The 12918-nt window shown below is 41.3% G+C and overlaps 1 protein-coding gene across 3 annotated transcripts in view; it reads left to right on the top strand.

The window, feature by feature from the left end:
* The window catches only part of RASSF4 (Ras association domain family member 4), a 1767318-nt gene that overhangs the window by 792022 nt on the left and 962378 nt on the right, over nt 1–12918 (top strand). For all 3 annotated transcript variants that reach the window (XM_044056757.1, XM_044056756.1, XM_044056755.1), the window contains exon 3: nt 2837–2912. In XM_044056757.1, the coding sequence (XP_043912692.1) occupies nt 2837–2912 (76 nt within the window). The remainder of the gene's footprint in view (nt 1–2836; nt 2913–12918) is intronic.

Raw genomic sequence — 12918 nt, 5'->3', positions numbered from 1 at the left:
TCGTAATGGAAACGTATCTACATTTGCATCCCAGAACAAATGTTTATGATTCTACTTAATTGCTTTCTTGTCATAATAATAACCCCCCACACACACACACACACTGGGGAGGTGGGTTGCCAGACAAACCTCCCAACTCTCCCTATTTTTAGGGATATCCTTATGTTTAATATTGGTATTGTTATCCTAGGGCTTCTCAAAAAAATTCCAAATTTAGGAGACAGCAAAAAAAAATGGCTCCTAATTTGGGACCTTTTTCCCATTTAAATTTTGCATTGTCTCTAATTCTGAAGGCATAAGTCAAGAGATATGTTGCCAGGTGTTGCAATAGTCATCTCTAAAAGAGTGTAGATGCCTTTGCCCACTTGCATGGTGGGAGCCATCCTTCTGCATATGTGGCTGAGGTATGAATCAGGATTTGTAAAACTGGTTAACATCCGAGAGTATTGAATAGACTGAATGCAAACTCTTGCTTTTGTTATGTTTACAGAAACTATGCCAAGTACACCTCTCAACCTCTTAGTGCAAGAAATCTGGACAGAGCCCCACAAAATGCAGGGACAAAGGCACAAAAAAGGGACATGTTTTAAATACAGCTCTTATAAACTTAGAAAGTTGCTAGAGTAACAGGATTTGTTTAACATATATCTTCTGAAGGATTTGAAGTCTGAAACTGAAATGTATGTTATTATTTAATTACTTGAATCCATAGATCATCCCAGTGATTTGCCTAAAAAAAAACATACATTTTATGAGGAACAGACCAAAATTATGAGTAAAACATCTGGACATTCTGCGAAAATCTTGACAGTTGAGAGGTATTGTCAAGTTCTAGCTAACTGGCAAATAGGGAGTATTCTAATAAAGAGCTTTAAGATAGTTGTCTGACAGATGACTGTGCAAAAATGGAACTTGTACCACACAGAGTCATTTTATTTTCCCCATGTATGTTGCACTTATAGTTGATTATATTTGGGAAACTTCTACAGAAAAACAAAAGGTGGACAGAATTGTGTGAATATTGTTTTATACTCTTTGTTTTATGAAAACAGCATTGACAGTCATTTAACTGCATTTACTCCAGAGACCCGCAAAATTAGGTGTAGGCAAATTTAGAAACTGTGTGATTAATACAGTTATGTGTGCACATGCATGAGAAAGAACATCTATGAGTGCAAATATTAAGAATCAAGATGTGCAAGACTCTCGTGTTTGATTAAGTACCTTTCATCTCCAGTGAGCAGGACCACTAAACAGCAGTGTATACTTTACATACATACATGCATACAAATGTTTCAAGCATGGGCATTAATGCCCTTCTAGCTTGCCAATATACCAAAACACTTGTTCCCATAATAAGTTTCCAGGCTATTAAAAATTTCTAAACTAGTACTTGCTTTAATGTAATTTGGTAGTCTGTTCCATGCATCAGCTGTTGTGTCAGAGAACCAATTAGTACACTTCTCATCCCTATAGAATCTTCTACATAGGTTGTCTGATGATTCCCTAGTACTTTTTGATAACTACCTCAGGGAATGTTTGGGGTTGTCTCTAAATGCCCTATATACCTGAATAAGATCTCCTCTTAGATATCTGTAGGAGACACTGTACAAGTTCAGATATCTTAGTCTTTCATAATAACTTAAATTTTCACATAGTATTGTTTTTTAGTGCAGTCTGGGGGTTGTTTTCCTCTTAGCATTAGTGCCATGTAGGAAGTAAATACAGCCAGGAGCTCCATACTTCCTCATGTTTATGTATCTGTGTATCTGATCGATATTTTCAGAGTCAAGAGGAAATAAGTAGCTAGTATCTGTGACTTGGGAATACTTTCTTAGACACTTTGGCAGGTTGCTAATGTCTTGGGGAAGCACTGCCGGCATAATGAAGTGGAGTCAGGTGGAATGTCAGAAGTGAGTTGGTGGCAGCCACATAACAGTGGCACGGTGCCACAGATAACCATTCCACCTGTATGAAAGTACTGCCTGGAAGGAATGTGCATGACCTTCGGGAATCAGATAATATACAAAGAAACCCGCAGATCCTGCAGGAGCTGGTAGCAGGAGAATTTGATACTTTCCCCCTCTACTACCTCTCATATCAAGAAACTTGAGAACACTGCTAAATGCTTGTGAGGTCTGTATGCTTACCTTTAGCATTCCTGGGTCATTAAAACTAATGAGTTCTTGAGGGAATGCTTTGCTATCTGGCTTTGGTCTAGTTTTCGTAATCTGAGAGGTGAATTTAGTCTGCAATAAAGTAGCACCCTTAGCAACATTGAACCCTATCTTTTTACCATCAGAATTTCTCCATGGTTGAACACGCTTCCATCATTTACACAAGATGTTTTTTTTCAACTGTGATGTTAAAGTCCTTACTTTTTAAATTGATAATGGCTTAGTTATGCATTTTATTGACTGCTAGCCCTAGTCCTTGGCACAATATGTTAATGAATTCCATGCTCTTATCACCTGTCTCATTTATAAATGTTTACAACAAAATCTGATGTGATATGCAATGAGATCAAGCTGATATTTACAAATCTATCTTTACACTTAAATATCATCACAAATATAATGTCAGAGTTCTAGACCACAAGTAAACAGTGAAACCCGGGGCTATAAACCATTAGTGCTAAGTCTTTCAGATCTTAAAGTTATCCATCTATGTTGAGGATATACTCAAATTAAACTGGTACTTGAGAAATGAGTAATGTTTATTGATGTATGGTACAAGCAGAAAAACAGCAGCACTGTACATTTGAACTCATTATTTAAAGGAACAACACTTGTTGCAATGCAGGACGTTTTCTGTAACATTTTATTTTCCTTCCTAGATCAGATTTGATATCGTTGCTAAAAACCTACAACTGTTACCATGAGGGCACAAGTTTTCAACTGAGACACAGAGAGGTAGGAGATTTTTCTTATTGGCTAGCTCTTTGGCATGTAAAGCAAATATCTTTGCAACATCAAAACAGCTAAAAAGTATACCAAAAAGTTGATACTTGACTAGACAGGAAATAACTTTGCAAAACAATTCCTGCTTGAACATGCATCGAAAGACTGATGTTCTCACGGTCAGGACTTATCATATAACAAATGGACCATGAAGTAACTGCTAGGCATGCATAACAATTATAGTATTACCTCACTATAAGTAAAGAGATGTTTTAATTTGATTGGAAGTATTATTGGATACAATTGCAATGTGTTAAGTACAGAAAGTGCAAAATGGACTCTATCCAATATTACTCATATTTTGCTAGCTGTTATTTTGTTGTTGCAAGATATATATCTTCATATTTTGATGTTAATTTTATCTCTTACAGTTAACATGGGGATGCACAAGCCAGTGCATTTCTTTGTGCCGGTCCCAAGCCCGGATAAATGGGGAGGGTTGCGTCAGGAAGGGCATCCGGTGTAAAACTTCACCAAAAAATTAATGCAGACACCAGTAAATATTTCCATACCGGATCGGTCGAGGCCCGGGTTAACAATGACCACCACCAGTACTGTTAGCCAACAGGGTGCTGGCGGAAATTGGGCTACTGTTGGCTGAAGGAGGAGGAGAGGCAGAAGGCATGGCCGAAGGCAGGAAGAGAGGAAAAAAGGCTAGGACTGTGGTAGTGGGGGTCGGAACTTTGAATGTTGGCAGTATGACTGGTATAGGGAGAGAGCTAGCTGATATGATGGACAGATGGAAGGTTGGTATATTGTGTGTGCAAGAGACCAGATGGAAGGGGAGTAAGGCTAGATGTATTGGAGGTGGGTTCAAATTGTTTTATCATGGTGTGGATGGGAGGAGAAATGGCGTAGGAGTTATCCTGAAGGAACAGTATGCTAACAGTGTTTTGGAGGTGAAAAGAGTGTCGGATAGAGTGATGTTTATGAAGCTGGAAATTGATGGTGTAATGATGAATGTTGTTAGTGCATATGCTCCACAAGTTGGGTGTGCGATGGATGAGAAAGAAACATTTTGGAGTGAGTTGGATGAAGTGATGATGACTGTACCCAAGGGGGAGAGAGTGGTGATTGGAGCAGATTTCAATGGGCATGTTGATGAAGGGAACAGAGGGGATGAGGAAGTGATGGGTAGGTATGGTGTTAAACAAAGGAATGCAGAAGGTCAGATGGTAGTGAATTTTGTGAAAAAGATGGACATGGCTGTGGTGAATACATATTTTAACAAGAGGGAGGAGCATAGGGTGACATACAAGAGTAGAGGAAGATGCACACAGGTGGAATATATCTTATGTAGGAGGGGCAGTTTGAAGGTGATTGGAGACTGTAAAGTGGTGACCGGGTAAAGTGTAGTTAGGCAGTATAGGATGGTGGTTTGTAGGATAATGTTGGTGATCAAGAAGAGGAGGAGGAGGAGTGTGAGGGCAGCACCAAGGATCAAATGGTGGAAATTGAAAAAGGATAATTGTGAGGTGGAGTTCAGGGATGAGTTAAGACAGGCACTGGGTGGCAGTGAAGAGTTACCAAGTAGCTGGGTAACTACAGCAGAGCTAGTAAGGGAGATGGCTAGAAAGGTGCTTGGTATGACATCTGGACAGAGGAAGGACAACAAGGAGACATGGTGGTGGAATGGGGAAGTACAGGAGAGTATACAGAGAAAGAGGTTGGCAAAGAAGAAGTGGGATTGTCAGAGAGATGAAGAAAGTAGACAGGAGTATAGGGAGATGAGGTGCATGGCAAAGAGAGAGGTGGCAAAGGTTAAGGATAAGGCATATGAAGAGTTGTATGAAAGGTTGGACACTAAGGAGAGAGAAAAGGACCTGTACCGATTGGCTAGACAGAGGGACCAAGCTAGGAAAGATTTGCAGCAGGTAAGGGTGAACAAAGATAATGAGGGAAACGTACTCACAAGCGAGGAGAGTGTGTTGAGGAGATGGAGAGAGTACTTCAAGGGGTTGATGAATGAAGAGAATGAGAGGGAGAGAAGGTTGGATGATGTGGGGATAGTGAATCATGAAGTGCAGTGGATTATCAAAGAGGAAGTAAGGATAGCTATGAAGAGGATGAAGAATGGAAAGGCTGTTGGTCCAGATGACATACCTGTGGAAGCATGGGGGTGTTTAGGTGAAATGGCAGTGGAGTTTTTAACCAGATTGTTTAATGAAATATTGGAAAGTGAGAGGATGCCTGAGGAATGGAGAAAAGGTGTTTTGGTACCAATTTGTTAAGAATATGGGTGATGTGCAGAGCTGTAGTAACTACAGAGTGATTAAATTGATCAGTCACAGCATGAAGTTATGGGAAAGAGTAGTGGAAGCTAGGTTAAGAAGGGAGGTGATGATTAGTGATCAGCAGTATGGTTTCATGCCAGGAAAGAGCACTACAGATGCGATGTTTGCTCTGAGAGTGTTGGTGGAGAAGTACAGTGAAGGTCAGAAGGAGTTGCATTATGTTTTAGTAGACTTAGAGAAAGCATATAGCAGGGTGCCTAGAGAGGACTGGTGGTATTGTTTGAGGAAGTCAGGAGTGTCAGAGAAGTATGTAAGAGTTGTACAGGATATGTACGAGGGTAGTGTGACAGCAGTGAGGTCTGCGGTGGGAGTGATGGATGCATTTAAGGTGGAGGTGGGGTTACATCAAGGTTCAGCTTGGAGCCCTTTCTTATTTGCAATGGTGATGGACAGGTTGACAAGCGAGATCAGACAGGAGTCCCAGTGGACTATGATGTTTGCAGATGACATTGTGATCTGTAGTGAGAGTAGGGAACAGGTGGAGGAGACCCTGGAGAGATGGAGATATACTCTAGAGAGAAGAGGAATGAAGGTCAGCAGGACTAAGACAGAATATATGTGTGTGAATGAGATGGAGGATAGAGGAATGGAGAGGATGCAAAGAGTAAAGGTGGTGAAGGTGGATGAGTTTAAATACTTGGGATCAATAGTTCAGAGTAATGGTGACTGCGGAAGAGAGGTGAAGAAGAGAGTACAGGCAGGATGGAGTGGGTGGAGAAGAGTGTCAGGAGTGATTTGTGACAGACGAGTACCAGTAAGAGTGAAAGGGAAGGTCTACAAGAGGGTAGTGAGACCAGCTATGTTATATGAGACTTCCCTTACTATGGAACAGGGTCCCGATCTACATAAGACAAAGCACCTCACTATCACTCTTCAAGAGGAACCTTGATGAGTGGATGGGTAACAGAAAGTTCACACTGGGGATCACACCAACAGCACTACTAGATAGGGGCCAAGGGTACTAGCTGCTAGTACAAGGGTCTAGGGAACTACTAAAGGGGTGGTGAATACCGCACAACGTAGCTGAGCTAATATATGCCTTTGGGCAGATAGCCTAGTACCAACCTATGAACCTATGAACCTATATGGTTGGAGACAGTGGCATTGACAAAAAGGCAGGAATTTGAGCTTGATGTGGCAGAGTTAAAGATGCTAAGATTTGCACTGGGTGTGACGAAGTTGGACAGGATTAGGAATACGTATATTAGAGGTTCAGCCCAGGTTGGAAAGTTTGGAGACAATGCCAGAGAGGCAAGATTATGTTGGTTTGGACATGTGTGAGGAGGGATGCTGAGTATATTGGGAAAAAGATGCTAAGGATGAAGCTACCAGGAAACAGGAAAAGAGGAAGGCCTAAGATTAGGTTTATGGATGTTGTGAGAGAGGACATGCAGGTGGTTGGTGTGACAGAGCAAGATGCAGAGGACAGGAAGAAATGGAAACAGATGATCCGCTGTGGCGACCCCTAATGGGAACAGCCGAAAGAAGATGATGATGACAGTTAACATAGAGGGTTAAAGCTGTGAGAAGTAGTTTCTGCACTGCAGATTTTGATTTCCTTAGCCCATATTTGCCAGCTGTGTGAATATGAGCAAGTAACTTAACCAGTGACTGGGGCAACTGGGAATTTGGGCTAGGCTCCCCTATTATCCCATGGCCTGCAATCCTGATAACTACCTATGAACCAAAGTGATATATCAAAGGCAACATTCTCTGGCTGCATTAGTTTACTATCCCTTAGAAAAGGTGTCTGGCCTTTTAGTTATGTCACCAAATGTCCATCACAAGAACCTCCATTTTCTGCAACTGATACAGCAACAGAAGTAATCTTCTCCCTTTCCATAAAACATCTGCTCATTGAATATAAATGAGGGAAGCTGTATGATTCTGAGTATAATTCAGGTTGATGACTAAGTGCTCATTTTGCTTCCACACATGTAGTACATGGCATATCTCTGTAAGTCTCCTAGAAAAAATGAAATGATCATTGCGCATATTAACATTAAATGATGGGATGTACTTATGCAAACTTTGAGAGAAAAATAGCTAAAGACTCAAAAGACAATCATAAGGCCTTCTTCAGCTATGTTAGAAACCTGGGAGGAAACTCCCAGATATGCTCAGAACTAGTTCAAAATGATGTAAAGATTACTGATCCTACAGACATTGCCAACATACTGGCTGACAGGTTCAGTGCAAACTTCTCCCCCCCTCCCCCCCAAAAGGAGAGATATCTATACCAAACGATTGTAGCCCCCCAAACATCTCTAACGCCCAAGTGAGAACTGCTCTCTCCAAAGCAAAAAACACAGCATCCATGGGACCTGATGGTGTCCCCGGCTGTGTGCTCCACGAACTCAACGAGGAATTAAACCCACAGCTAGGACAGCTGTTTAATCATAGTCTCACCTCTGGATACGTACCCAGGGAGTGGCTCACTGCGACAGTGGTCCCACTTCATAAAGGCGGTGCCTCCACCGACCCTGGAAATTACAGGCCCATTAGCTTGACAAGCCTTATCTGCAAAGCCATGGAGAGGATCATAATGGATCTCATAAACAAAGACATAGGGAATTTGCAGACTTTGGATCCAACCCAGTTTGGCTTTGTCAAAGGCAGATCATGCCTTTTAAACTTGGTTGACTTTTTCGAAACAGTCACCAAAGCCATTGATGAGGGAAAGGCAGTCCATACAGCATATCTCGATCTGGCGAAAGCTTTCGATACAATACCCCACTCGGGTATCATTGAAAAACTCATCAGCTTAAATGTTAACCCATACATCACAAGATGGGTTGCAAACTGGCTGAGTGACAGAACCCGCAGGGTCAGAGTTGCTGGCGCCATGTCAGACTCTAAGCCTGTCACAAGTGGTGTCCCACAGGGCTCAGTCCTGGGCCCACTCTTGTTTGGCATCTACTTCTCCAGTACAAGCAAACACAGAAGAGTTAAGGCTGACATAGTTTGCAGATGACTGCAAACTGGGCCGTAGTCGAAAACACATCTGACACAGATATCCTTCAGAAAGGTCTCACAGAAATGGATAACTGGTGCCAGAGCCATGGCCTAAAGTTAAATGCCAAAAAATGCATAGTCATACCCTTGGCAAAACAAGGTTACCCCTAGCTACCATATAGGTGGCAATACACTGAGCACAGAAGAAGTTATTAGGGACCTGGGGACCCAGGTTGACAGTAGCCTGTCATTCGACACCGATGTAGCTAAAGTAGTTAGGAAGACCTTCTACATTGCCCACCTTATCATGAAGGGATTCACATCTAGATCAAGGGAGGTCATAGTTTCCCTGTACTCATCACTCATCAGACCAATGATTGAGTACAATGCCCCATTCGGAATGTATCTGACCCGACACTTGCAGCAGCTGGAGAGGCCACAAAAGTTCCTCACCAAAAGGATAAAGGGTCTCAAAAATCTGTTCTATGCTGCCCGACTGAAAGAACTTCAGCTCTATTCAGTCGCTTACCGCTTTGCTCAGAGGTGACCTGTGCCTGACATACAAGGCCATGTCAAACCCAGATTTGATGAATATGCTTCACCTCAATAAATCTAGATCCGTCAGAGCCACAAGGGCGGGAGACTTAAACCTTGACACGGCTATTAATAGGACGTGCTGGAGGGATAGATTCATCACCCAAAGACTCCCTATGCTATGGAACAAAATCCCGGTATATGTGAGGCAGAGCACCTCGCTGGCCTTGTTCAAGAGAAATCTTGACCAATGGATGGGAGATCGCAGATATACCCCAGGGATTACCTCAGTGTCACTGCTCGACAGAGGCACAGCAAAACAATGGGTATAGTTCCCCATACTAAAGGGGTGGCGTAAGCCACAAAACTATGGGCTAGGCTTGTAAATGCCCTCGGGCAGATAGCCTAGTATAAACCTATGAACCTATGAACCTATGAAATACTAAGGTACGTGCTTTCAAGGTCATCTTTCCCTTTTGGTAGTTTTGCAACATTTTATGTTTGGTAAAACTCTGTGAAATACTAATTACTTGCTAGGAGGTCTGATCACGAAGGCATGCTGAACCTATGGAATTTTCACTTAAAGAATATTACAGCTTAATGAAAATGGAATTACTTTGTTGAATTGGAAATCATATAATTTTTATTGCTAGCTGTCAGCTTGTGTGATACAACTTATACTCTGGCAAAACACAGCGTAGTTTGTTGTTTCCTAATTTGTTAAGTTTGTGTTACACATGATTCCAGTGTCATTAGGAGAATTTAGTGATTTTATTACATGGTCATTGAAGGTATAATTGTGGCTGGAGTATGCTACAATTATAAATGGCTGAATGTTTAACCTCCTTAAAGTATATGCTGTTACATTTTAGTCATATGGCATGAAAATTACAGAACCAACTGATATTGCCAACGTCCTGGCAGATAGGTTCATTGCTAACTTTAGCCCCCTCTCACCCCTTAAAAGGCCCATATCTATACAGGAAGAATGCAGAGTCCCTGTAATCACAACTATGCAGGTAAAAGCTGTACTCTCTAAAGCCAAAAACACAGCAACCATTCGACCGGACAACATCCCAGGCTGCATTTTACACAAACTTCAGAACGAACTGGCTCCCCACCTAAGCACCATGTTCAATCATAGTCTCACATCAGGCTTTGTATCCACTGAATGATGAACAGCAACAGTTATCCCACTCCACAAAGGGGGAGCGACCACTGATCCCGGGAACTATTGCCCTATTAGCCTGATGAGCCTGGTCTGCAAGGCCATGGAACGTATCATCATGGAACTCATAAACAAAGACATTGGTAACCTCCAAACTCTGGATCCCACCCAGTTTGGGTTTGTGAAAAGCAGATCATGCCTCCTGAACCTGATTGACTTCTTTGAAGCAGTCACCAAAGCCGTTGATGAGGGTAATTTGGTTCACACAGCCTATCTAGACCTCTCCAAGGCTTTCAACGCCATCCCCCATTCTGGAATTATAGCTAAACTCACTAAACTAGGTATAAATCCTTACATTACAAGATGGGTTGCCGACTGGCTCACTGACAGAATCCACACTGTAAAAGTTGCAGACTCCAAATCTGACCTGAAAACAGTGACAAGTGGAGTACCACAGGATTCCATCCTGGGACCTCTCCTGTTTAGTATCTACTCTGAAGTGCAGGCTAACACAGAAGGCCTCTGGCTAACGAAGTTCGCAGATGACTGCAAACTAGGAGCCATAGTCAAGTCCCCAAATGATGTGGACATCCTACAGAAGGGCCTCACTGAGACAGATGCCTGGTGTCAGAGTCATGGCCTCAAGCTCAGTGTCAAAAAGCGCAGTGTCATCCCCTTTGTTAAAAACTCTGTACCCATGAACTACCACATAGGCAGCAATCTACTTAACACTGAATGCGTGATAAGAGACCTTGGGATCCAGGTAGACATTAGTCTCTCCTTTGATAGTCACATCACCACAGTAGTCAGGAAGTCCTTCTACATGGCACACCTCATCATAAAAGGGTTCTCATCCAGGAAAACAGAGGTCACTGTTCCCCTCTACTCGTCACTTATTAGACCCATTATAGAGTACAATGCCCCTTTTGGAATGTACCTTACAAGACATCTGCAGCAGCTGGAAAGGCCACAGAAGTAACTCACAAAGAGGATTACTGGCCTCAAACAAATGCCCTACACTGACCGCCTCAAAAAACTCCAGCTTTACTGCATAGCATATCGCCTACTCCGAGGTGATCTCTGCCTAACATATAAAGCTATGCCAAACCCAGAGCTGTTGGACATGCTACACCTAAAGAAATCCCAATCCCTCCGAGCTACACGCTTTAGGGACCTAAACCTTGTCACCACAATAAACAGGACATGCTGGAGGGATAGATTCCTGTCCCAGAGACTTCCTATACTCTGGAACAAGCTACCCATCTATGTCAAGCAAAGTTCTTCATTGGCATTCTTCAAGAAAAATCTTGATGAGTGGATGGGAAATAGGAAATACACCCCGGGGATCACTTCTGTGTCTCTGCTCAACAGTGGCACAGGAAAATTACTTTCTTGGGTGGTGTAAGTCATGGAACCTTGCTGGTTAGGCTTACATAGGCCCTTGGGCCGATAGCCTAGTACCTACCTATGAACCTATGAACCTATGAAAAGAAGAAAAAAGTAGCATTGATCATTGAAATCACCACACCCAGTAACTATACTGTCTTGCATACAGAGAGAAAAACCAAACAAAACAAACCAAAAACTGCTGAAAAAGCGGACCGCACACAATAGGAGAGCTGGAACACGAATTTAATACTCCACAAGGTAAAAACAAATACACGTAAGTGCTTTCGGCAAGTTCAAATAACCTGCCTTCATCAGACAACTACTGGGTTACAAAGGAAGTTTCTTATACTATACAATTAAAAATATTAGACCAATCTAACTAAAGTGCATTGTTGCATTAAATCAAAAACCATGACAACCTTAAAGAAACGTCACTTCTAATTAGGGAACGCTAATACATGAAGGTGTAAAACCATATTAAAAAAACTGTCATTGCAGAAATGAATTGACACTTAAAATAAACACTAAAATGTCCGTGTTACAATCAGAAGTGATATTTGTAGGACGTAAGTAAAGAATTATTTATGAATTACATTTCTAATTCACTTGTACTCAGCTGCATTTCAGGACAAAGCATATAAAAACTGTCAAAGGCTTGAAACAAAACAGAATTTTTGCATGTTGTTGAAATTCACCCCGCTAGGATATATGAAATGTTTTATGTGGGACTACACTAGTTAATGTCACTTGCTTTTACAAAATGTATAAAGTATATAAATAAGAATTGTATAAGATGCAACATGTGAATTAAACAAAATACATGTTTTGCAGTTTAAAACAAAACCAGGTTGGATGAAAAACCCTGATGTGCCATCAACTATGATGGAAAGTCGGTGAACTGGAAAGCTCAAGGTTGTACACTACTAAAAAAAATATAAATAAATATTTGTGGTTAAACCATACGTCAAAAAATCTAAGAATCAAAAAATCAAAAAATCATAGAGGCTGACCCCTTCTTTACATGGAGACGGTATTTATACTAAGAAATATATTTATGTATTTGGATAAATGAAAACTAATTTAGACAAAATATGTACAGAATTATATATATGTATATTGTATGTCAAACCTGGCTACACAGTTACCCAATTGTGGAAATGTCACCTAATTTTTACCTGTTATGGGATAACCATTTTAGGACACATTTGATTGATAAACATTCGTTGATACCAGGAAATATTTGGGCCTTAGTCCTAATCTGCCATAGCAGTTCGTCAATTTCCAAAAGAATTTGCCATGGCCCACCCCTTAGATCCTTCTCTCTGTGCTGTAATACAAAGAAATGGAAAGCATGCCCTGGAAACTCAAGGCAATGTCTAGAAAGAGCATTATTGACATCTGCTTTCATGATTGCATACTGATGTTCATAGATTCTGTTTTTTAGCTTTCTTTCGGTTTTCCCGATATAGAAAGCTTTACAAGAATCACAGAGTGCCACATATATGACAGCCTTAGAGTCACACGTATAGTGTCCTTTACATCTAATCTTGTCTAATCTAATTTTGTAAAAGCAAGTGACATTAACTAGTGTAGTCCCACATAAAACATTTCATATATC

This window comes from Protopterus annectens, chromosome 14.part0 (genome assembly GCF_019279795.1).
Source record: "Protopterus annectens isolate FY-2018-M chromosome 14.part0, PAN1.0, whole genome shotgun sequence".
Lineage (NCBI taxonomy): Eukaryota > Metazoa > Chordata > Ceratodontiformes > Protopteridae > Protopterus > Protopterus annectens.
Note: the sequence above shows the minus strand (reverse complement) of the source record. Positions and strands in the feature narration are given on the sequence as shown.